Genomic DNA, 27,662 nt, shown 5'->3' with positions numbered 1-27,662 from the left:
AAAAGGTCCCTTTGAGTCAAAATACCGGTTGCAGTTGAAAATGGAGATAGCTAATCTTTGCTAGGATCGCAATTTGGCATCAACACGTCTCCCGAAGCAAAAATATACTCCGTTGCTGCCCAAATGAAAAAAATAAAAGCATATTGAAAGTTTACAAGCTTCGACGGGGCCTTTTCTGAATGTATAACGGTTGACAACCTTGGTATGTGTTGTTTTTAATGTTTCTCACTCCTCGAAAGCTCAAGACGCCATTTTTAACTACGATTTGGAAAGTTAACGATGACTGCAGTTAAGGCTAACTATATATACCACCGGCTTAACTATACGTGATTAAAGTTAACTACTTTTTAACTGCAGTTAGCGCTATCTACGTTTTTATACAACCAGCCCCTAGTCTTTGTGCCCTGAATAGGAACGACACATACTATTTGCCAAAAGAATATTTACATGCATCTGATTGATAGACACGTCATGTTGTGAGTATTAAATGATGAAAGTATATCAATTTCAGATCACCCCTGATGAAGACACCAGACGAGAGTGTCGAAACGTCGGGTCGTTAATGCAATCTCTGTGTGGTGATTACTTTCATTAAAACCAGAGTAGCGATAATTGCGATAGTTATGTCTTGTATGAAAGTAATTTGCTGGGCATTTTTAAATCACGTACGAAAATCATTAGAGTTTAGATCTCATTCGGATACATTGGCTTTGGGATAAGAGAACGGGAATGTTGCTTCGATTACGCTCTTATGAGATCTATTAGATTCATGGTTTAATACATTGTGTTCGGAAACACCTGCCACGCTCTAAAGCTTGATAGTGAAGCCCCAAATAATAATTTATACTAAGCAACACTGCCTTATATGCACCTATAATTGCATAATATTATATACTTAATAAGAAAGAACTTTCTACCTCAAAAGTACCTTCTCTTTTCATGATAATTTGTCGAAAAACAAAAACAGACGTCTTAATGCATACCTTTTTATTTTGTTTAAGTGTTTTGCTGTATATATTTAATAGGTGGATATATATTAGTATAATTCATCATCATAGATTCATCATTATCGTTTTGGACTATTTACTACATAATGATAAAATTAAGGCACCGATCATAGGTTGAGTAAAGTCTCATACTTTTATCACATTATTCTAAAAACGTCTACAGGCAAAACTACGTTCATAGAGCACGCAAAATCTTTCTTTTAAAAGTGAAATTGGTTACCGACAATCACTAATCTTAGTTAAAGTATTTCATTATTGAATTTATAAACGAAATAGAGTCACGGAAATAGTTTCTATTTTTTCAAAATTGATGTTTGGAACTTGTTTTAAGCGGCACAAAGGAAACAGGTACAGGTAACCAAATGTCACTCCTTCTAAGACTGAACGACCCTATTCTACAAAGTATATGAATCACTATCTTTGAATCAATACACATGCATACCAAAGTTACAATTAAATCACCTTAAAAAGTTAGAGGCAGCAATGAAACAAAACTGACTTAGGGCTGTATTTTGACTTCCTCGTCAAGACTGATAGCTTCGTTATCGAAAACCTTAAGATCTACTATTTCACCACGACCTTCGGAGTCATCCCCAGTTTGTTGGAATGAGATTCCCTTGGCTTTTTTATCACTTGGAAAGAATAATTCTTTCTTCCGCAGTTCGGCCTTCCTTTGCATTTGGCGACGTTTTACATGACGATAAGTTGCAAAACTGACCACAAGAATAAGAACGAAAACAACACCGACAATCACGTAAAAAATTGATTTGTCTAAACCCAACAATTTGTCTTCATCCAAACCTGGTGGTTTTCCATCTGAAAAAAATTAAAGAAGTATTGGAGAAAAATTTAAAACAGTCCTACAAACCTAAAACCAAACACAAATGAACAATAAATTTATTATATTAAGCGTTTCCCAGCGTACATGGGACAAGTATATTTCCAGAATCCATAACTTGTCTATAGCGAATAGTGCAAGTTAGGAATGTTGTTTATATAAACACTTTAAAAGAAGAAGTGCAACTGTTCAGGTTCAGTCGAGAGAAAAACAGTGTTCCTTTCATCAGCTTAGCAATTTAATTAGTCGAAATAATTCACCAATGAAGGATTGGTCGACAGCAACAATTCATAATGCCTTATTGTATACAAGAGACGAAAAGTACTTAAACTGGCTTAATTTTCAAAAAAAGATCTGTGTCGAATTTTCGTGAATAAATTACTTACTAAAAGTTTATTAGTTTAATGTATTGATATAGGCTATCTAAGGTCTTAACAAAGAACAACAGTATATAATCCCCAAGCCGGCACGGAACGCCGTGCGAGGGTACTAATTCCGCCCAGAGATTACAACCTAAAGTTGCCGAAATTTTATGTCATGGACCTTGCTCAATGGTTATGGTACTTGTACGCAAGCGCGGAATTTGAACGTGAAAAGACTGTCATTCAGCAATTTGCTGACTGGCTAAGACAAAAAATTGCATTTCAATGAGAACGTAAGCCATTTAATTGTCATTTTACAACTCTTTTTAAAATATGTTTCGTAAACTTTAATCAAAACAAAATGTGGAATCAAATAAAACCATACTAGAAATACATGGTTGTAGCAACCCTTGCCATTTCCAACGAAGATAAATATTTCCTGAGCTAGCCAGACCTAACCCTCTATGAAATTAATTAAATATAAAGCCGATAGCTGATGTTTCAATTTTTTCGGAAACCAATACAGTAAATGTGAAGTAAAACAACCCGTTTTCCTGGTGCATTACGTTGTAGGCAGTTTATAGACCTTCGAAGTTTAAGCGAGAGTCAATACTTCACTATAGCTAAGCCTTCAAAAGAACAAAAAAGCTCAAATGATTTAAATCCCCAAGAACTAAACCGTTGAATGTTGTTTTTCGATTATTGAATTGATGCAGAGATAGCAGTCAACTCTATAAAAGCTTAAAGTGAAATTTGTTATAATTATCAAAACTCCGAATTAAAATTTGAAGAACTCTTTTTTAAGTTAAAATAACGATGTAAAGCCTTAAATAGTCGGTCGGATCTTTGTAAAACGACATACCAAGCTCATACTTATAAAAATAAAATGCACTCATGCAACAAACACGAAATAGTCATCTACTATTACAAGGATTATATACCACGAGTCATTCCTTTTCACCACTATAGCCTAGGACTTTTTCTGTGTGTTCTTCTGACAATATTTAGTCTTATCCCAGTGTTTATGTCGATCATTTTATTTGATTGCGCATTTCATATGGAGTTTACGAAACATATATAGTTTGAAAAATGACAGTTAAATTGCTGAAGTTTTTCATTGAAATACAAATTTTTTGTCTTAGCCAATCAGAAATTTTCTGATTACTAGTTTTTTCCTATGCGTGCAAGTACTAATAAATATAATAGATAATAACAACTTTTAACTTCAGACATTCTTCAGCGAACCATATCCTTCACGAACAAGAGTAATTCATTATTGATATGATAAACAGTGTATAGCTATCGCATGTCATATTGTTTCTAAAGAATATGTAGTTTCTATATAAAATATGTAGAATACTGTACCCAAATGCAATGCATTGACATACTAATCAATGTTGATCAAATAATAAATTGTTTTTGCGATTATTGAACTTATAGAACGATAGAACAAAACCAACGATAGAACAAAACCTATGCTCCTTCTTCAAACATTTTTTGAGACGGAGGATACTTCTTGATGCAGGCTTGTAAAATGTTACTTCGACCAAGATTATTATATGATTCAAATTTTCTCATTTTTCTTCCATATTCTACAACATGACCTTTGATAGCTAGAACACTGTTAAGTTATAGCATCATATAAAAATGACGCAATCCACGTGCACGTGCGTGTTGAAGTTGGGTTTCCATTTTTTGAGACACGCGGTACATTGCATGTTTGGGGCATGTTTTGCGTATGAATTAAAGTTCAAGGTTACGGTATTTCAAACTCTTTTATGAATGAAACAGATTGCGTACGAGAAACATTTTTCTTTACTTACCCCGAACATGATTTATTTTCATTGTCATATTGCCCAGTGTTCCACTCTTTGCTACTTCCAACAACGGTTTCAGAGGATCCTCAACTTTCTCTGTAAATATCAACTGGAATTCCACGATTATACTACCAGGTCTGGTAAAAGGAGTATAAAAATATAGACAATTATACGCTAAAAGAATTCAGGAATAGTTTGCTACTATTAGACAAACCATATTGTATATGAATTTTAGATACCTGAATCCTTTGATAATGACATAGCTAAACATTCCATACTCCTTGTAAATTTTCCTTATCTAAAAAAACAATTTGGTTGGATATTAGTTTCGAAAAGTTTTCCATTGACCACGAGATCTATCTATATCAAATTAATGAAGGAGTAGTAAATACTTTCATATGTTTCATTGCATATACTCCTGTATATACAGAAGAAGGCTTTATTAACATTTTATTTGCTTGAATGCGAGCGAAAATTACACGTGCACATCGAAAGTGCCTGGAAACACTTGTGTCGCCAGCATCGATAAGTGGGGTGGACATATTTATACATTCATGTTCAGAGACCGTTAAAACAATCAATTTGAAAAGAAATGAATAATGCAGACACGAATATCTTATCACCCTCTTATCAATCTGGCGACGCTAATGCCTGGAAAATTTTAATCTTCGTTTGAATGTCTGAAAAACTAAAGAATGAAGTGAGTTTCAATTTTTGAAGCTTTTTGAATTTATTTCATTTTATATTTTTTTCTAGCACGTCGGAGGTTTATTTATTTCGTGCTATCTGATCGTTGCACGATCCAGCGGGTTTTTTAGGCCGCGACTGCGGTTTATTTAATTTCGCAGTTTACCATAGGTTACACGAAAATGTGTTTTGGCAAAATATCATTCAGTTATAATTCGCATTAATATTCATTTTTTGTAAACTTACGTTCTGATTGGTCGATTTGTACCACGTGAGTGAATGTTATATAGCAACAACGCCACGGCAGTGCCGTTATTGCATTTATTGCACAATCAAAATGGCGACAACAAACAAAGAATTTGCCGAACTTAGCGAAGAGAAAGAAGAGGAAATTAATGTAATTATAGATGAATCCACACCGAAAAATACTAAACGAGCAACCGCTTGGGGTGTTTTAGTATTTAAAGATAAGCATGTGCTGTTTATTTAAGTTTACAAAGATGATACAAATGATACAAAGTTTACTCAAAATGAATATTAAAAGCATTAAAGCACTCTTTGTTTGTGCATTATCGGGTTTTACATGCACTCGTTCACAAACAAGGAACTCGAAGTTCAATACTGCACTCGGCTTCGCCTCGAAACTTTACCATGCGCACTTTTCAAGACGTAATAATTAATCCTTCATAAAATTTACGAAGTATTATTGTAATTACTCTAATTTTATAGTTCTTGATTATCATTTCATCATTTCATCACCGAGTTTGTCCAAATGCTGCCAGGCACTCTCTGCCTGCGTGTAGGACTGAAAGGTCAAGGACAACTTCATATGATCGGTCATCGGTCAAATAAACATGGCGGAGAAATTGAGGGGCGTACACGCGTGATGCGTGAAGCCTGCATGGATCCGTTTATTAAATCGAAATTGTAAGGGTAGCCGAATGTTTTAATAGTTTTTGGAGCCGTGTTTTTAGCTTTTACAAGTGAATTCTCGTTTTTACCGACATTCTTAAATGTAAATAAGGGTAAGACTCACTACAATGCGTATAGTTCTTTTCAAATAATTCACAAATTGCCGAGAAAAGATGTTTTTGCAAGGTTTTTCTGAACAGAGTAGTTGTTTTTACGGAAGCTCTTCGGATGTACAATTACTTTTCATAAATCTATTCAATAAAATTACCTTTCTTAAATTTATTCAGCACGAAATATAGTCACCTATACGCTTTTAATGGCATGTGTAAATTGTAAATTCCGATCTAAAAGGTTCCGGCTGAAAGAATCATGAAAGTTTATTCTTCCAGTGAGTGTGAGACAATAAATTATACTTGTTTTATACGATCATGTTTCAGAAGTGTCAATAATCCTGTTGTCCGCGTGTCATCTCGGTGAATACCTCAGAGCTGAGCGCCTTGGTATTGAAGTTATTAAGATTAAATTATATAATAAAAGTATAAAACTATTGTGAATGAGAAAACCTAAATAAGTGATAAATAACCGAGATTAATTTGTTTAAAGTCGGACAAGAACCTATTCGATTGTTGGATGGCTAGTGGCTTTAGCCCAGCCTTAGATGACTGCGATAGCATCGTCGAGATTTCCGTGCAAGGTGAGCTTATATACTTTACATATTACACATGGTTTATTGCTGTTTGTTTTATAATGGCTTATTTAGTGTAAGTATATTGTTTACAAGAATACAAAAAAGCGCATGTGAGAATGCTATCACTTATCAACTCACTTCAGTTTACAGATCACTGACCAAAAAAGCTTATTAATTTATTAGTTTATTCATCAGATTTATACTGTAACTGTAACAGCTGTATCATTGAGATAGCGAAATCATTCTTGAATTTTGAGTGTTTTATACATCTTAGATCAATGCTGCTATTGCAACACGCCAGTAGGCGATGGCCATAAATGCTGCAAGTGCACAAACAAAGTGCACAAACTCCATTGTGGCATTCCGCTCCCTGGGTCAGAAGAAGGTTATGGCCAACCTGTTACATGTTTTTTTATGTGAATCACCGGAAGGTAGGTTTATTAGCACCATTTAAAATATGAGAATCCTCTTTGCTATTCACCCACTGGAATCGAATACCGACATTAATGCATTACAATTAAATTTTCATAGACCTTTTTATTATATATAAAATGCGTGCACGTGACGTATTTCAATATGCATGCAATTTCAGGTTCTACTACTGATTTGCGTAAATCTGCTGCTAACAAAGCCAAGGATGCAGCATCAAGCAAGACTGGTGGATCAGGTATGGCATCAGGGTAAAGAGGAACTTATAAAAGAGCAACAACACCACGCATATTCTGGATGAAGTTGTCAGACACGATCCTAAACTTTGCATGTATATTTTTTCATTTTTTGAAAAAGATTAACTAACAAAATGTTACGTTTCCATGAAATAATCAATAGTTATAGTATAGAATGAAGTATAGAGTTTTATTGCTTACCGCTTAACTATGTCTACCACTAAAACGATTTTCTTTATCTGTGACATTTTTAGCGTTTGAATTGTTAATGTTCAGCAGAAGAGATCCAAAACCCGAGAAGTTATCGAAAGCTAGGCCAAAATCTGGACATGTGAACACGCAAGAAGCCATTTGTGTCACCTGTTTCAACTCAAACAGAAAAAAGTGGACGTTGAAAAGATTTCTCCCCTCCTACATTGACAGACATCGTGAAAGCGTACATCAAAATGAAGAGATTGATGTAATATCATTTGGTGATCTCAGAGCAGGCCCAATTTTAAAGACGTTGGAACAAAATCAGCCAAACAGGTACGTTTCATCTTTAAGCTGAACACTGTTTTCTGTGCAGATTAATTGACTTATTGAATACCTTGGATTTCAGGAAGAGGAAACACGGAAATGCAGCAGATGATCCTGCAACAAAGCCATCATTATCCAAACGCTGTCACACCATGTCATCGTCTGCATTACATGAACGTAGCAAGGCTAATGAGCAACATCAGTTTGATCCAATTGAAGCTAGTGTATCTCAAAGCCAATCGTTACCTTGCATGTCGGTTTGCGCGTCAAAGAACGAAAACCCAACCGCTATTGGTATAACTATAGCAGGAGATAAAGATGACGAGCCTATAGTGATGATTATGAGGCCTTTGCAACGCCAAAAATCTCTAGCGATACAGAAGCAAAACAAGTATGTTCAGCTAGTAAAATCGAGGAACTGGCGAAGAACTATTGTCAAGAAAAAGCCAACATCGGTCGACCTAATACAGAAAATTGTTTGGGAAGGAAGAAGCAACGCTCAAAAATTTAAGATGCAGAACGATGAGTGTCTTATGCTTTGCTGGTTTGTTTCGCTCAAAAGAGTTGCTTAACAATCGTGTCTGTGATGTTCATTTGTAACAGACAGAGATTTATCGACAAAGTCAAGACGTGTATATCTCGCGGTCGAATAAAGGCACATGTCCAGAGTTTTTACTAAACAGATAACTTCAGCAAGCGAATATAACTTTAAATGACAGTAAAGACTACGTGTTCAGAAATTCAGTCTACTTAAAACAGACAAAACAATAGATTTTGGGTAATAAAGCGGTGTCGTATACAAGATCAAGCTTTTTAAGGATTGCCTGAGATTGAGACAATTAAGTTATGATGAACGTGAGTACTCACTTCATAGCTTTCGAGCTGATGGTGCTACAGAAACACCCTTACAATAAATCGACGCAATGAACGCTTATTAAAACTTCATGGTAGATGGAAATTGGACATTGCCAAAGATATGTAGGTACAGGACGATATTGAAGAGAGACTTTCAGTTACTAAATCGTTATATAGGATTATATTCAATTACAAAAGTATGTTAATTGACAACGTTAAAATAAATCAGTTATTGTTCGTTTGGAGCTAGCCAGGCCTGTAAATGTGTTTACTTATATGATTGTGCATGATTATAGAGCATGACAGATTAATAAGAAAATATTTTTCATTCGGACGAATGCGGCAATGAGGGAGAATGAAATCATGTTTTACACACGCTACTTCATGTAATGCAAATTATAACAGATCGACACTGAATGATTTAATGCTGCGACTAAACACATTTTCGGTTAAATATAAATTAATTGGGTAGCGATGACAATTCAAAGGATTTTAGAAGTTAAAGTGCCCACGTCATAAAATAGGAATTCGTTATTATATTTCACACGAAAATCTACTTACTTCGTACTTGATTATATATAAACAGTTTTCAGACGCAGAGTAGAAAAGAACAATAAAATACACATGGCTCGGATAAATAAGAACCGCAAAGTTGCATGTGAGTGTATCGAACACTCGAAATTACGTCCTGTATAAATATAATTTTAGAGCAAAAGCATTTCATACATCGACAACATCTGATAAACTAAAGCATTTAGAAAGACATGGAATACAATCACACGAACAGAAAAAGTTAAGCTTATGATGTTTCGCCATTCAACCAATACATACCATCGCTATTACCGAGAAAGAAAAGCGGTAGAAATTGATCCTTAAATTCATGTTTTTACTTTTCCCAATTCAATTCCGGCTATTAAGCGGCTCAGTAATTAGCCTTGAACCCACCTCAACTGTCAAGAGCAATACGAGATTTTTGTAGACATCTGATGAATCATTTTTCAGTTGATCATCCCATTTCTCATCTGTCAAAGTCATTTCGGATTCCTTTATGTTTTGTCCTATAGAAAAATAGATAGATAGATAATCCGTTTATTAAAATCATCGAGCAGCCATAGGGCTGAATTGCATGATTATGTATACAAAAATATTTTTAGCAACTATTTACAAGATTATTAAACGTTATAGGTTTTACTATAGCAATTAGTACATACAACTTTAAAATATCAACTACTTATAAATTTATCAGACTAGATATTATAAATATATCTCTAAGATATAGTCAAGAAAACGTATATAATGGCAAGGTCGTCCAAGTGAAAAGGTTTAGGGTGAACATGCTATGATTAACATTCACGTCCTAGCTCATGCTACATCTTATTAATACCTTTAATCAAACCTTAAACATCGTGTGGGCAAGGGGATTTTACAGAAAATATTTAAGCCTAGTTTATACGTCGCATTTTGGTCGCGTCAAATGCAATTGAAACAATAGACATTAGATGATAGACCTCGATAAGCTTCATTATCACCTCATTACATATTGTTCAAATTGACATTGGCCTTCTTGAGCCACAATCATAAAACGTATGATAAACACTTATATCCGATGTATAGAATTACTTTTTTTCAAGATAGACTTTCCTATTTTAAGATTGAAATTGTGTGATGTCGTTCATCCTATTCGCTCTTATTGTCCAGATCATAAGATTTTCGAAGGTACAGCCTTTTAAGTTAGCTGAATACAGAACAGTGCATGAGATATATAAATATAATATCAAGCAAGCTTTGTCGACTTTGTAATAAAACAAAATTTATTACAAAATATTTTGGTTATTATACGATAAATCTAACCTTTATTTGGTTGGAGTTTACACTGTTTTCCGTCTCCTTCAAATAATGGTGGACAATCCTCGCAAGTGAACTCGCCGGAATTATTGACAGATGAACACACAAGACCTGGATAACATGGATGCCCCCGACATGGATTTCGGCGAGTTCCGCAAAATTTTCCGGAAAAGAGGGGCCCGCATTTACACTGATAATCTGACGGTTGCTTTGGATATAGGACTGTCTTGTTGTGATAACATTCGCCCTCGTTTTTGCAAGGACATACGATAGCAAAAACCTGAAGAATTAAGATGCTCTTTGCGCCCATCTGATCCTCGGCTTGTATAAAAACTGTTCCATTTGTTTTAAGTTTCGGAACTGTAAGCAATTGTTTCGCCATTATAGCCGTAGTCAACGTTCCATTTGGTAACAAGGTGAATGTTATGTTTTGACTTTCACTGTCTTTTGCATCGACATGGATTTGAAAATCTTTATCCAAAATGGCGTAGACTAAGCTTTGCGTGATAAACTCAGGTGGCTGATTTTCTAAACGTTTTAAAATGCACAATTTCAGATAATTACGTGATGGCGAATTTACAAATAAAATAATAAGGTTTATACAGGTATATGAGTTCAAGGCCTCAAGTCGGCTCAAAAATACCTTTCAAGTACCTTTTAAAAATAAACATCTCAAATACTATCGCATGTAGTTAATTTAAATACCATCGATCTCTGTGAAATGCCACCAGAAAGCATGCAAACTCTATACTTGAAACGTGTAATTTTTTAACGCGGCAAATGTTGTGTATACAAACTGTCCAAGACATACACTAAAATGTATTATAATATCAACTGTAATATAACAAGCATGCAATTTTATTGGCTGACGAGCATGCATTGCGAGGCAATAATGCACACTTATTATTTTTGAAATTTCCCTGCCTCTTTTTAAAAAGTAATTTAAGACCAAAATTTCAGAAAACAAGTTAGAGATTTGAGCACAAAATCTGAAAACCAAAGCGTTAATGCCGGCCGAAAAAAGGTTTGCTAAAATTTCAGAGAGAGAGCTGAATTTCTTGCTGCATGTAAAGTCCCTAGCTGAAAATGTACCGAGCTCTCCTGTTACTATATAAGCAATATCATAAACAATTCTTTATTGATCAAATAATAATTAAATTTTTTCGTTGCCCTGTAATTTCTTTCTAACGTTTACACCATAAAGCAAAATTGCTTTACAAAACTGAGGCGTAAGTATGTTAGTGAATCGTATTCGAATCGTTTTATCAAGCTTTTTGACTACAAAAGAAGGAAACATGCAAATCGATTATCTTAACATTATTATCTTAACATTCCGAACAAATACAAAAGAGAAGTAAATCGAAATTTTTCTACCTGTACAACTATGTATGGCATCACCGAAGAATCCTTGGTTACATTTGCAAGAATAGTATCCCATTGTGTTAGTACATTTCGCATGTTTATGACAGACAGGCGTTGAGTAAAAGCACTCATCGATATCTAAAAAAATATCATTGCATGTGCGTTACACGTTTCGGAAAGTGCATGATAGTCTGAAAAACAAAAAACTGATTTAACACATAATTCATAAAAGTTGTGTATTTATTGCTGTGTATTTACCTATTTCGGCAATAGAAAACTATAAATTAGATATTTTTTTTAATTCAAAATTTGTTGCAAAAATATCACAAATATGCGAGTTTATCTCCATAAATAACCCTGGAATAGCCAAAGCACTAAGAAAATTGGATTGTATGTTTTTTATAAGAACTTACATTCTTGCATGGAAAATAAACTCATGTCATGCATGTACGTGACCTAAGTATAGACCGCTGTGTTTGCTAGTTAATTTTCTTTAGCTTGTCTTTGGCTAAAAGCTGTCGTAATTATACACTCTTAGTATATTACAACACATTGATTCCGCATTCATGCATACAGAATTATATATAGTTCGATTTCATTCATGCATACAGAATCATATATAGTTCGATTTCATTGTGTAATTATATATCGAAATTTCTGGTATTGATAACGAAATTATACATCATACCTTTGCAATGTAATTTTCCATCACCAGAAAACCCTTTTTTACATTGGCACGAAAAGGATCCTTGAGAATTTGAACATGTAGCATTTTGATGACAAGCTGGTTGCGCACTGTTACATTCATTTACATCTAGTAAAAAAGAGATTGTTAACCTTTTGTATCTAAATTCGTCTCCACTTTTAATAGATATTGAATACATAGCTCTAGATATTGTTAGTATTTTTACGATACAATTACAAATAATTATACCATATCGTAAGTTTGATTACATGCAATAGCCTCAGTTAACCAGATTAACCATGCAATTAATATATGCGTTTTTTTACCAACGACGATTTTTTTTTTAATAAACTTGGCATCTCTGGTATCTGCTATTGACAAAGTGGGCAGGGGAACGTTTTTTGGGTTAGTGTAATACTATTCTGTTTTTTAATGCTAGAACCTGGTTTATTTCAACAGGCGTATGCTTCATGAATTCACTGCGTGTATAATTTAATTGTCATTAGGTTTCTGAAATTTTGTCTGCGCAGGGATTTAGGTTATCTGGATCGCATACAAATGGTTGCAGATACGATTGTAATTGTATATAATATTTTCCTTGCTGTTGTGCCGTGTGGTCTCCAAAGCTTTCAGCTAACAGCCTAACAAGTTAGGCCAAAGTTTTTTTTCTTCATAAATTCTTACACCGACGCTAAGCCTTGCGTTATGAACTTTACACGAAATAAGTATTTTGCGGGATAAGCAGTTTACACGACACTTCTTTGATTAAGGAAAAATTGGATTCTATTTCAATAATACTTTTGGAAATCAGGGCAGTCACAGGAGTCTTAAGCGACGGACAATTAAGCTGTAAGCGACGGACTTTTTGGCAATCCGGTTGCCAACAGTTTCGTCGTTTTGCCATATGTTTACGCTCACCCCAATTAAACGAGCAGAAGGCTGAAAAGCTTCACAGTTTACATGGGCGTTGGATCATTCATGCGTGACGCCTCCACCTTTCGCTGGTAATTGGGCCAAAAATATTCACAATATTGAAATTCAAAATGACCAATGAAGGAATGAAAACATATAAATTTTAAGATGAAATACAGTTAAACGTTACTTTAGTTTATTTCAAAATGAATATACAATAAAGTGGTAATTGCACTTCGTGTAGTGCAATTTGGTGTGAAATCAAACTTGTGATTAACAACGCGCCTTTGAAAACACACCAAATTGCACTTCGCTCATTGCAATTATCATTATTGAAAGTGCACTTTTTAGAATTTAAATGTGTGAAAGAAATCATGTACCTTTAGGCTTTATATGTATAATAAGCTAAATTCAAGAAATACTATGAATATTTACCCTCACAAGTAAGCTTTCCATCTCCAAAAAATCCCGTGTTACATTGGCAAGAATATGATCCTAGAATGTTGCTGCAGTTAGCGAGAGGGTGGCAGGTATTAAGCTTGGCTTCACATTCATCGATGTCTAGAGTAAATGATCCCATATATAATAATGATTAATAATTTAGTATATGTTTAATGAACCTAGAAGATTTATAGAGATTACTTCATGGTTGGCGAGTGCGTACGATTTTACAAAAATCGTACAAACGAGCCAACCATGAAGTAATTTGTTAATTAAATGTCTATAGAGATCAATTTGACAACGACACGCTTTTAATATACAAAAACACAGCCAGCAACAAAATCGAAACTTTATCCATGAAAACATATTTATTACCGTTCAGTTTCTTTGTAATTTTGTACAATAGAAGTTAGATATTCTTTCCGAAAGATTTGAGAATGTGCTGAATGTAAAAATATCTTGAATATGAGAATTATGTTTTGAATTTCATTCCTATATTTCGACGCCATCTTGAAAGAAAATGTAAACAAATTAGCCTTTCTCACGATGACGTTTTGGGGTACTTTCAATTTTCTGAAATGGGTTTAAAAATTATGTTTAAACATCAAAAGCAACTTTTTTAGAATAAACAGACCATTAGAAGAATAAATTCAGCCTTAAATTAAAGACAGTCGCCTTTACCAAGTCTTACGCTCACGGTTTTTGAAAAAAGTACCCCAAAAATGGCGGCATATTCGTCATCGTGAGAAAGGCTAATTGCCGCCAAAATGACTTACGACAATTTTTCACGTGTGAAGAATATCGTACGTCCAATCAAAAGCCGTGTATGGCATTTTTTCACACGTGAAAAACATCGTACGTCCAATCAAATTGCGTGAAATTAATTTACACAGTGAAATACGATTTTTATTTCATCATTCTGCTGTGCATAAATCTCTATACACATATAATAAAATATGATTCCAGTATTGCTCTTGAAATGCGGTGCTGTGATATCAGGGGTGTGCATAGCGAACGAGTGAGGTTTTTTTTGACACGCAAGAACATAAATCCATATCTTCGCGAAACCGTTTAATGTTCAGTTTTTTACACAGACTTAATTCAGAGTGACAAAAGGCGACAAGTTTTTAAACTAGAGCGTAAACATAAAAGTAGAATAAATTTTAAACATCTTTTAAGTATTTTGTGTTTGAATTTTGGATATGTTTTTGTTATTATAAATATGAGAGCCCAACATATAACATTTAAGAAAGCCATCAAAACAATTTAAAGTTTAAAAGTTAATATATTTGTAACGTTTCGTCTTTAACCTGAGACATCTTCAGACAAGTGATATAAAATTACATGAGATTTGAGTATATATAATCTATTTACATATGTAAATTAATGACGGATAGGAAGGTATAAGATTGTACATGACAAAACCGCACAGACGAAGGGACATAAACACAATAAAAAAACACGTTACAGAAGATTAAGTGGGATTGAACTGCCCTGGATGTTAAGTGAGGGTTTGAGTTTGGAGATGAGGAGGCTTTCATGAATCATGAGTTCATGTTTGTCAGAACATGAAGAAAGAATTTTAAAATCATCAAAGTCGGCACAGTGCCCTGCAGTGGTTATGTGGGAGAAGATGCTGGACAAAACTGGACTAGATGACGGTTTTCCAGTTATAGGGGAAATTCCTAAGTGTTCAGATACTCTGGTGTGTAGATGGCGTGTGGTTTGACCCACGTACGATGCGGAACAGCATCGACACTTGAAAAGGTATACAACACCAGATCTCAGAAACTTGGGAACTTTATCCTTAAATGGAAAAAAGGAAGAAATACGTGTGGTGAAACGAAAAATAAAGCGAATATTAAGATGCGGATAAGCAGCATTACAAAGTCGAGTAATTTGATTGCGAATCTGAAGCGAGTGGGAGCCAGTGAAGGGAAGGCAAAAATAGACCATTTTCTTTGAAACTGTGTGAATAAGTGGTTTTGGCTCAAAGGTGTTGTTAAGGAAGCGACGAACTAATTCGTCAAACATATGAGCGGGATAACTATTCAAGTTGAACAAATTCCTAACAACCTCAAGTTGGATATGAAAATTTTCATAACTAGAACAGAGGTTGAAGATTCGGTATTCAACAGAAACACCATATATCATGCGAACTTCTGTGTAGAATTATATATCGAAATTTCCGGTATTAATACACGAAGTTACATCATAACTTTGCAATGTAATTTTCACCAGAAAACCCTTTTTTACATTGACATGAATATAGAGATTATAAATAACACTAGAGGAGGCATTGGTATCGGGAACATCAGTCATACCTTTGCAATGTAATTTTAGCCAGAACTTATGCAGTAGACATCAACTCTCGACTCGCGCGGCTGGCATCTAAAACTTCTCCAGCGGGGTATACTGATACTTACGGTAACCCTTACAAAAATTCCACATAAAATCCCATATGTCAAATCATGTGAGATCATGTGAAATTATGTGAATTTCAAAACTCACATGAAATCACATGTGACATTTCTCATGTGAAAGGATTTCACATAAAATCACATGTGTGACATTTCACATGTAAAGTGAAATGATTTCACATGAGATCACATGTGAAAGCATTTCACATAAAGTCACATGTGAGATCTCACATGTGAAAGGATTTCATATGAAATTAAATGCAATAAGGTAATTACGCAATTTTGGACCGCCTTTGGTCAAATGTTATAATCAAACTTATAATCACACCTGACTAGCACTGTCAAAAAGGCAAATAGCTTAATCTTAATAGCTACTAGCTTAAAAAGAAGGGAAAATATTAATGAAAACGAGTTGATACATAGGAATGAGTCTCCCTGATTTTGAATTTTTTCTGGTATTTTCTTGCAAGGAGGCTTTGCGCATAGCTTGACAATTGCTGACAAGCTATAGTTAATGTAGGACAAAGTTAATTATAATTTAAAATGCCGCTTTTATCTACGAAAATCTTCCGAGAGTTAAGGTCACGCCTGCCTGCAGGTAGAATTGCCTGACGCAAAGAGCCTAATTATTCCATTTACCCATTATGCCTTTCGAGCTTAGACCATGCGGGAAATTTCAAATTTGATTACTTGTGCGAAGAAATCTACAACGCATATTAAAGAAATCTCGAAAGAAATATTGCTTTTATTGCCAATATGACAATTGTATCTCGCCTTTTACTTTAAATTACTGATAAAGATATGGACGTTTAGGATATGAGAAAATATACAATATATCGGTGCAAATCTGCGATATTTTAAGAGGTGAGTTCTGTGATGTATAAACGTGTCATATTGTCATTACACTGAGCGTGTTTGTTTATGCTATGATGAATATCAATCCCAACGTAAAAACAAGACACTCTTTCCCTTTATTACTTTACTTATTATATATCAATGATTGTATTTTGGTCTTGTTCATCGTGCTATAATTTGGGCCATGGTTTTACGTGTTAATGAATAGACAGTAGTTTATGGCCTATATTCTATTTGATATCTGTATATAGCTACTTGTCTGCGAAGAAACCTGCATAGCAGGGGTAACTAAAAAAACTTAGAATACTGTATTTTTGCGTTGCTAAATCATTGCCCAAAATGTCTCAGAGACACCATATTCTTAGATTCCCCAAGGCAGCTGTGATGACTTATATTCAGATTTAAATGTTCGCGTATGATCAAACCTTCTAGTAATGGTAAGAGAATTGCAACATACCTTCGCAATGCAATTTCCCATCGCCAGAATACCCCTTATTACACTGGCATGAAAAGGATCCTTGGGTATTTGAGCATGTACCGTTTTGATGACAGACTGGTTGCGCAGTACACTCATTTATATCTAGTAAAAAATTGTTCGTTAACCATCGTTGTAGATGTTGTTAGCAATTATATGATAAAATATCGTAGATTGAACACGTTGGTATGCAGTAATAGAATAACGGATGCTTCTGATTGGGCGCCAAATGGGAGTGTTTGTTGCACTCGCTACAAGGCTTTAAAGTACTTCATTGCCGAAATTGTGGACATAATGTCCAGGTGCCCAAGCAGACTTGCTTTAACGACGAAGAATGAATATTTAAAAAAACAACTTTAAAATGAACAGTAAAGTGGCCCTACAGTTCACTCCCTGCACGGTATCTCTGAAGGAAATTACATTAGTAATTATCCTTCCTGAAACAAAAACGGAGACCGTCATGTTATTATAAGCTTTTTATACCATGGCAGAGTCAGTTGCCTTGCCAGCTTGATAAGTTGCGGTGAGACAAATGCATATATTCGTGTTTACATTATTCATTTTCAAATTAATTGTTTTCACGGTGTGTGAGCACGAATATATGACTATATGTCCCCTCACTTATTAATGCTAGCTCTTAAAGTTGTAGGAGCAGACAAGACCGATATTATTTCAAGTTAACATCCTGACCATATATAAACCGTTCTTTTTAACGTCATCCGTGAAAAACTTGTATTTAATAAATTGCAAGGTCAGTTTATAGCAATATGCAATAGCAATTACGCGGGTTCTCCCTGCTATTGGCTGCCCGTTTATGTATGGAATACCCTGCCAATATATATAGAGAATATATTGTCTTTATGATAAAGAAAAATATCGCATAAGGGAAATCCGGTATAAGTACTATTTCAACAAAGTAAGAATTTCGTTTCTGACCGAGGGCTGTTAGTATATGTATATTTTACATTTAGCACCTGTACAATTGATATAGCCATCACCCGAGTACCCGACAGTGCATTTACACACGTAGGAACCTACAAGGTTAGAGCATCGTGCGTTCTTATTGCAAGCGTTGAGATTAGTACACTCGTTAATATCTAAAGAAACGGTAAAGAAAAGAAAAGAGATTGAGATTGCATACAATTAAGAACTAAATTTTCTAAAGGTGCAGGATCAAGTGAGAAATAAATTTGTATGACGCGCAAAAAATTGATAAAAAATTGATAAAATTGAAATAGTGTGGGATAATGATGATTTTAATGAATTTTAAACAGATTTGTTTTCAGCTCAATTACTACGTCTTTTCGAAGCAATAGAAATGTTAAAGAATTGTCAAAAAAAACATATTCTTCACTGTTTTACATTGTATTCACAAATTTACAAGACTCAAACAGAGAAACACTAAAGAAACATGTCAAAACATTTGCGCCAGCAATTTAATATTTTGTCAGCGGTACATTTTGAGCCCGCGATCAGTTTATATTTCATATATTTGAAAATTGGTTTTTTTTAAACTGGATTATGTTTCGAAATTAGTTAATTTGTTCGAAATTTAGTTCGAAATTGATAAATAGACGACAAACAGGTAAATACAAATACTTAATTAAGCACGTATAGATAAATAACTTTTTTGTCCACTCAATAGCGCGTCATTGTCTTGAATTCAACATAGGAAACTCGAGCTGAGCCTGCTTACATATACCACAAACATGCTTATCTACTACGGAAGAATTTAGGTAAATTTAGATAAACTATTGTCACTATTTTTTGCACCTAACTTCATAAATGGAAAAAACCTAGCTCCTTTTAGTGTATATGAATATTTTAGCCATAAATATGTAAAAAATAAAATATTAAATGTACGAAAAGGTGCTGGAATGTATTATTTTTAAGCAACTATGTCACTTTGTCTTTGTGCCGAAGCCTTAATGACATTACAGTTATACCTGAGCAAGAACGATGACCATCACCAGTGAAACCTTTTAGGCATCCACAAGAATAACTTCCTTTGCTATTAGTGCAGGTTGCATTTCGATGACAAATATCCGGAGTTATGCTACATTCATCCACATCTGAAAATATACCCGTATAGTGATTAATAATAGCTCCTAACTTCCCTAGGTTCACTTTTGTTTGGAATATTATTGTTTCCGACGTACCAATTTGCCTAATAATTATAGCTAATTCCCAAACGATATCAAAATATTTAAACCAGCATGTAGTCGACTCTTACATTTTCTCCACACAACATCCGCATTTAAAACAGGCTTCGTACTCCGTCTTCGTACGCGCAGTGAAGATCTAATGTGGATTTCCTGCGCTCTTTTAGGCTTAGTTTTCGTATTTATGAGTTACAGAAACTCGCACGTCCACAGTCAAACTTCATTTGAATTTTACACAGTACACCACAACAGTGGCGTAGCCAGCCTGACGATTTAGTCATGCTATGCAATTTTATGTTATTATCATTATTCATTTCTTTAGAAATTCAATGTTTTCACAAGTAGGTAGCCTCACCCATCAAGCGGAAAAAACACGCAACGCGTGGATCCCATGCGGGACAAGATATGCGTGAACTCCCCGCAGCGTAAATACGAACAATAGCGTAAATACGCACGATATGTTTTTTCGACAGCAACTTACTTAATTAAATTACACAAATGGCGGTTTACTTAACACACAGTAGGGATTGGCGAAGAATATATTTTATTTTACTAGGATTACACATTTGTATGTCAATATTTAGTACCATTAGACTAATGTTCATTTTAAAGATTCGTTTTCTATTTATGCTTTGTGATACAGATCAGTTCCTACGTTAACCTTGGTTTTATCGTCCTCATATCATATGTCTTTGACACACGAACTATTTCCATACTTCAATTTTCATATTATCGAGTTACTCAAATATATTAAATACTCTATATATGCTCTGTGATGACTGTTCTCATTACTTGTAAACAGTTCTATTGTTGTTTCAACCGTGTACTTGCATGGAATATGAGGTGGAATATCGGTTACAAAATTTTGTACGATAAGCAGATGAGCACATGCTCGTAACTGCTCATCTGCTCAATGAGATATTTCATACCCAATTGAAATTTTTGTTGGTAAAATGAAAATGTGGCTATGAACTAGCGGCCGAAAGAAGAATATTTCAGACATGGATTAACGATTTTAACATTTATTTGTCTCGCAAATAGTTACAGCATTATTTTTTTGCTCGTTTGCCATGGTTTCCTTAAGAAAGGTTCAGTAAACCTTTGCCATTGGACTAAATTTAATGTCTAATTATCATCATTGTCAGAATCTGTCTTTATTGCCTCGTTATCTTCAATCTCGTGGTCGCTTAAAGCCTTTTAATAAGAAACTTTCTTTTATTAACTGCAGCTTTTATTGCTTTTTCTGGGTCAAAATCATCATTTTGAATGAACGCATATTTTGTGTGCATTATTTTCTTATTTACTGGATCTTTCTTAAGTTGTCTCATCCACAAAAGGCGCTCTAAATAGATATTTTCTAATTCTTTCTGGAGTCTAGGCATAATATTCAAGTAAGCTTTCTCTTTAGCAGAGTGCTCATCGAAACCTCTGTTTATGAGGCGTTTTTTCATTTCCTCGAAAACTGTGTTACTTCTTTGTTTTGCTTCTTCTATTAGTGGTATCCAGGGATCCATTTCTTCTCCAGATTCTGAGTCAGTCGCCGTCGAACCTCCAGACTGCTGAGTAGAAGTTGTTGAGACATCGTCACGGAAATCTCTTTCTTGACTGTCCGCGAGTCTGTTTGAGACATGTTTTTTTCTTGTTCTTGCAATGGACAGTATTCCCGTTCGTATCTACGCTGACTGTAACCGCGAGTTAAGGTATCTTCCGCAAAATTGGCAGCTCATTCCCTTAGCACTGGAAGAATGGAAATGCCTTGTGCTCATGAGCAGTTATGAGCATGTGCTCATCTGCTCATCGCATTTGCAACCAACATTATTTTTTAAATTGAACAACATGAATTATATTGGGTTATTTTTTAAATTGAACAATATGAATTATACGCGTTTATTCAAAATGATGATTTTGACCCAGAAGAGGTAATAGAAGCTGCAGTTAATAAGAGAAAGTTTCTTATTAAAAGGCTTTTAAGCGACCACGAGATTGAAGATGACGAGGAAAATAAAGACAGTGAAGATAATGACGATGATGATAATTAGACTTTAAATTTAGCCCAATGGCAAAGGTTTACCGAACCTTTCTAAAGGAAACCATGGCAAACGAAAAAATAAATAAAAAAATAAAACGTTTTAGAAGAAATTATTGTTTATTGCTGTAACTATTTGCAAGACAAATAAATGTTAAAATCGTTAATCCATGTGGAAATTTTCTTCTTTCCGGCCGCTAGTTCATAGCTACATTTTCATCACGAGCATGTGCTCATCTGCTCATCGCACAAAATTTGTAACCGATATTCCACCTCATATTCCATGCAACAACAATAAAACTGTTTACAAGTAATGAGAACAGTCATCACAGAGCATATATAGAATATTTAATATTTTTGAGTAACTCGATAATATGAAAATTGAAGTATGGAAATGATTCGTGTGTCAATGACATATGATATGAGGACGATAAAACCAAGGTTAACGTATGAACTGAACTGTATCACAAAGCATAAATAGAAAACGAATCCCTAAAATGAACATTAGTCTAATGGTACTAAATATTGACACAAATGTGTAATCCTAGTAAAATAAAATATATTCTTCGCAAATCCTTACTGTGTGTTAAGTAAACCGCCATTTGTGTAATTTAAGTAAGTTGCTGTCGAACAAACATATCGTGCGTATTTACGCTATTGTTCGTATTTACGCTTCATTATAATGCTTTCACCATTCCTTAAACGCCCTTGCATTATTCTATTCGAGCGAAGGGTTCACGCATATCTTCGGGAAAATTCAACAGTTTCCGATGTCCCGCATGAGATGCACACGTTACGTGTTTTTTCCGCTGGATAGCCAACGTTTCGCGTGGGGTCCACGCGTGGGGTTCACCCCTACCAGGGCGTCTATAAGATAGGGCGGCGAAACGCACGGATGGCGTGTTGAAACATGTGTGATGCGATTTTACGACTGGGACGGGGCATTCAGCGAAAAATTGTCGAACGAAACAATATTTACTTGGTTTTTAACAAGCTCGATTAAAACCACTCAATCTCTGAAACTATTAACGCGATATCTAAAATAAGATTTCTCCTGTGTAATTTATAACTCTTTCTATTAATATTGTGTCTTAAAATTGTTTCTTCAAAAGTTAACTGACCGAATTTGTCAAATTAAAACTACGGATACGCACGGCTACTTGGTCTGTTTTTAGATGTATCATACATATTTTGATTTTTCTCAGTGAGGAAAATCCCCAAAAGCATTATACTTCAAGATTTGGTGTACATAATATTGACGAACATTTGTAGCAAATTTCACTACACAACGTTTTGAACCTTTTTTGCAATCATTTGTAGAAGTGAACGTATTCAAACTTTCTACAACAAAATTGTTATCACGGCTGCGAGGTCGGAAAATATCAACACAAAATCCCGTTAAATTATATTATATACTTAGATAACGTTCCGAATTGAAAATATGATATGTTTTTCTTTCGTCATGGCAATGTCGACCTGGACAAGCTAAAAACAAAACAAGAAAATGCTAACTTACTTGCATGCAAGAGCATTTGACCGCGTCGCAACAACGTTTTCGAATTTTCAATATACAAAATTTCCATTAAAAAATTGAAAACCTTGCCATAGCTCCTAAAGCTGGAAAATTTAGAAAATAACTCCCTTGTTCATTAACATCGATTCCACGTGCAAATGGTTGCATAATGTTTTGAGCCTTTTTCACAATTTTCTCTGGAAAACGACAACCATAAAACGGAACCATGTTTACAAACTTGTCTTGGTAACCAGCGGACTGGGACGGGTATAAAAAACACGAAGAAACCTTTCAAGAACAGCAATTAACTCCTTTACGTTGAAATTAACAGTATTTTCAACTGGAAATGACAAATTTGTGTCATCTGTTGCCAGATCAGTGTCATCCAAACTAATAAACATCTCAAGTTCTTCGTCATCTAAGTAACCCACCGCCATTTTGAAAACAGTTTTTCGAATCTTCATGGGGGGTCCGCACATCACACATGTTTCAACACGCCATCCGTGCGTTTCGCCGCCCTATCTTATAGACGCCCTGCCCCTACCTACCACTTTCACAGTCAATGAATACCAAAATATTAGCATAGCATGACTAAATTGTCGGGCTGGCTACGCAACTGCACTACAAGTACATTAGTTGACATTTGGGGAATTATAATTTATTGTTGACATTTGGAGAATTATAAACTTGTTCTTGTGACGCAGAACAAGTTTAAAACCAGATACGCCAACCACTTAGCATCGTTTAAGGACAAAAACAAAATGAATGCGACGCAACTGAGCAAACACATTTGGGAACAAAACGACAAAGGCGTCAGCTATAAGTTGTCATGGAAAATTATCGCCAAAGCACAACCGCATACAAATGTAAGCAAGCGATGTAATTTATGCATCACTGAGAATTTTTTATAATTTGCAAACCCCATATGGGTACATTAAACAGTAGAAATGAACTTGCTAACAAATGCCGTCACGGAGGAAAGCTTTTGTTAAAGAACGTGTAGCGAACGAGTATATATAAGACCGAAGTTAGCTGGCACACTTTAGACCTGACGAGAGAGCACTCACTTTGGAGTGGTTTCGAAACAAATTTGTAGTTTTTATGTGTAAATAGCCTTCTTATCTTCATATATATATGTAGATGAAGGTGTTTTGGCTCCTAAATGCTTCGCTTATTATTTAAACGAGTTGTCCGGTCTTGCCGTAGGATCGCAGTTTCAGCTTGTCGAGTCAACTCACGGAGAAATTGCTTAGCCTAGTCAACCTGCCTCGATCAACCGCTACCCCGTTAGTATTTTTCTGTAATGAGCCTGATTGTATATTACCTGTACAATTGTTCTTGCCATCTCCTGAATAACCATGTATACACTGACAGGCGTAAGAACCGTTGTTGTACTGACAGTTGGCATTCTCATGACATGCTTGGGGATTCCTAACACATTCGTCGACTTCTGAAAATTTTAAAAAAAGCATGAAGAAGAAGACCGAAGTGCGACCGATAATCCCGCAGACCGAAGTGAAAGGGTAGTGAGTAATCATCTTTTTCAATATTACAAATTTATTCAGTTAAACAGAGGTGGCGCACACACAAACTACAGTGGTATATTCTTGATTATATAATTATGTTGGTTTGCTAGTACGGAACATTGAAACATTTATTTCCAACAAATAATGAAATATATAAAGAATGGATGAATTTAATGAAAAGTTTTATTAGTTCTAAGTTTTATGGTTTTACGCTGAGCAAACAAAAGGGGTCAATTAGCTTATTCTACGTTTCATTGTTCTGTTGTATTGTTCTCTATAATTTATGAATATATATGCTTTTTTGTCGCTTTTCTTAGAAAACTTAAACTCGGTTTGGAAACGTCAAGTCAAAAAGTAATAAAGCTAACTTGATAAATTTACATTTTTTGATAAAACATCAATTTTCGTCTATTTTCCACCATTGGGTGTGTCTGGTCAGGGCACCTATAGTGATCGAACATTCCTACAAGTCTTTTTTCACTCAGAGCCACTTGGCTTGCATGCAATATGGCATAAAAAGATTTTTATATTTTTCAAAATAAAACGAAAATTGGTACAAGACCACCTTCACTGAATTGTCCTGCTAATATTTTCGTGTTCATTGACTATGAATACAACAAATTTCTAAAGACATGAATAATTATAATACCTCGAAATTTACATAGCGGGACGAAATCGTTGGGTTGGCTACGCCACTGTTCATTAAAACATAAACGTCTAAGCGATCATTTTGATATGCTTGTCTTGTTAAATTTATGCATCTATACCTCTTGATAAAATTGCTGGCACTTTCAAAAGTTTAAGGTGATCTAATAAATTGAAAATCACGATTTATCCTGTTTTAACAATTTCCAAAACTCCCTTCTACACGTGTTCGACTGTCATGTGATCTCCAATCACGTTGTTAACTACGTTACATTTTCCACCATTATAGGTGTGTTTGGTCTGGCTAACTATAGTGATTGAAGATTCCTACAAGTCTTTTTTGACTCAGAGCAATTTGGCTTTCACGTTGCAATATGTCATGAGAAGATTTTTATAATTTTAGAAATAAAAGAAAAAAGGAAGTGGAAATATTTACTCATAGCTATCATACGGTTCATATCTATCACGATATTCTCATGATGAATAAATAGATGCACATTATACTTACTTCCATCAATTCTGGTACAGTTTTCTCCATTACCAGTATATCCCTTCGGACAAGGCCCACAACTAAATGAGGCAATTAAATCTGTACATAGAACTCCAGGAAAACAAGGTTGATAGGCACATTCGTCGATCTTAAAAAGAATAAAAAACATTGAAAGGATGATTATTTATGAAGCTTTTAAATACAAAGATCAAATGGTAAACCGGTATTCGTGCAAGAGGCAGATTGCGCTAAGGGCCAAGATTGTTTTACAATTGCCCTTGAAGATTTGATTAGAACAGTTTGAATGGATAGAGGCTATGGCTAACGCTAGGATGCTAAAGGGATCCTGAAAATTAACGTTGAAGTTAAACGTCGGGAGAATGTAATCAAACTACTGGCGTTAAAAACGATGTAATTTTTTTATTATTTTTATTAGGAATTTGGAAGATATTTAGGCCTTATAGCAAACGTTGCAACATATTTTATTGGTAATACTTGCCAATCTTGTCATACTAATAGCACAGAATAGACATTATAGTGCATTTTCGGAATAGCAAATGTCTACTCTGCTTGCGAAAAACGTTCAGCCCCTATCTTTGGCATAGATACTTTTGTAAAAGGAGTGAAAAGGTTGTATAATTTTTCAGTTACTGATTGATCTATAGACTATAGGGTTAGCGAGATGCAATTGTGACTACACACACAAAATCAGATATTAGCAAATCAGAATGTCCTAATGTATTTTGAAGGGGAAAACCGGTAATTCTACATACGATTCATTTCTGTGGTGATGGCCGTTCATAATAAAAGTAGTTATGTTTAAAAATAGGCAATTGTAATAAAAATTACAACCTCATTTTCACAAAAACGACCAGTATACCCAGCAAAGCAGGAACAAGAGAACCCAGGTATTTTATTGCTGCAAGTTCCATTGAAACAAGGTTGAGACACGTTGCATTCATTGACATCATTCTCGCACAGTACGCCAGTATACTCAACAGGGCATGAACACTTGAAGTTTCCTGCTCCATCAAGATAACGATAGTCAGGAAAACACTCTCCTTTGTTTTTGCAAGGACAATCTTTTATAGCAACTGATGCATTAACAGATGAGTACGCACCACATTCATCTGTTACTTTGAACATAAATACTTCTGAGTTGTTCGTTGTGGTTGTCCACGAAAAAAATCCATTTTCTGTCAACGATGCGCCAAGTGAAGTATTTTGCAAGGTAAAAGAATAACGGATTGTTCTATTCTCTGGATCTATAGCATCGAGTTGTACGCGGAGTTCTTTACCAAGAAAAGCGTAAAAGGTTTTTAAAATATTAAACTTTGGACTCTGGTTTTCTAAAAGGAAATTATACAAGCGATGGTCAAAATTGTTTTTGAAATTTTCAAAAAATAAAGCGCAAGCCGCATGATAACCGTTTAAATGCAAAGTTATAAAAGTTTATCGAAATTCGCAAGCATATTCTACGGAACTTACAATAGATGGTCAAATATGTTGTCCCCTACAAAGAATATTAGCTCTAGTTGCTGGTAATTATTTTGAAAGAGTTAAAGCATGCACTAACTCTCTGTGAACGCAGTCTGTGAACGCAGTGAGGCAGAAGTAAGATTTCGAGCAACAGAAGCTAATCTTAAATACACAATATTTCGTCTTTCAGTTTGATCGAAACAAATAACTCGTCCGCCATTTCGGACAATTGAGGATATGCATGATGACGTTAGGTATCAGTAGTTATGAATATGCGCCTTAAATTTGCTTCTGCATCGTTGCAATTTAAAAAAATAGCGAGATTTTGAATAATATTTTACTCTTTCTCGGCAATTTAATTAGAATAAATCTTATAAGACAAACCCACACATCATGTCTTCACAATGAAAGCTGATGAGTTAAGGATTAATCCTAGATGGATGACGTTGCTTTGAATAAAAAAAATTACAAAAGCA

General features: G+C 34.8%; 1 protein-coding gene across 1 annotated transcript in view; it reads right to left on the bottom strand.

Annotated features, from left to right (window-relative positions):
- Window positions 1-983: 983 nt before the first annotated feature.
- LOC114535172 (von Willebrand factor D and EGF domain-containing protein-like) overlaps window positions 984-27,662 on the bottom strand; it is a 101,739-nt gene continuing 75,060 nt past the window's right edge. The window contains exons 15-28 of the mRNA XM_028556552.1: window positions 26,560-27,056; window positions 25,726-25,855; window positions 24,371-24,496; window positions 19,292-19,417; window positions 18,320-18,442; window positions 17,328-17,450; window positions 13,590-13,715; window positions 12,246-12,371; window positions 11,570-11,695; window positions 10,202-10,723; window positions 9,296-9,408; window positions 4,264-4,322; window positions 4,031-4,161; window positions 984-1,823 (exon numbers count right to left, since the gene is read on the bottom strand). Coding sequence (XP_028412353.1) covers window positions 1,507-1,823; window positions 4,031-4,161; window positions 4,264-4,322; window positions 9,296-9,408; window positions 10,202-10,723; window positions 11,570-11,695; window positions 12,246-12,371; window positions 13,590-13,715; window positions 17,328-17,450; window positions 18,320-18,442; window positions 19,292-19,417; window positions 24,371-24,496; window positions 25,726-25,855; window positions 26,560-27,056 — 2,645 coding nt within the window. The 3' untranslated portion in view covers window positions 984-1,506. The remainder of the gene's footprint in view (window positions 1,824-4,030; window positions 4,162-4,263; window positions 4,323-9,295; window positions 9,409-10,201; window positions 10,724-11,569; window positions 11,696-12,245; window positions 12,372-13,589; window positions 13,716-17,327; window positions 17,451-18,319; window positions 18,443-19,291; window positions 19,418-24,370; window positions 24,497-25,725; window positions 25,856-26,559; window positions 27,057-27,662) is intronic.

Source organism: Dendronephthya gigantea, unplaced genomic scaffold, assembly GCF_004324835.1.
Source record: "Dendronephthya gigantea isolate DGI-Jeju-01 unplaced genomic scaffold, DenGig_1.0 000112F, whole genome shotgun sequence".
In the NCBI taxonomy this organism is placed as follows: Eukaryota; Metazoa; Cnidaria; class Anthozoa; order Malacalcyonacea; family Nephtheidae; genus Dendronephthya; species Dendronephthya gigantea.
The sequence above is the reverse complement of the archived record's forward strand: the minus strand, read 5'-3'. Positions and strand labels throughout refer to the sequence as shown.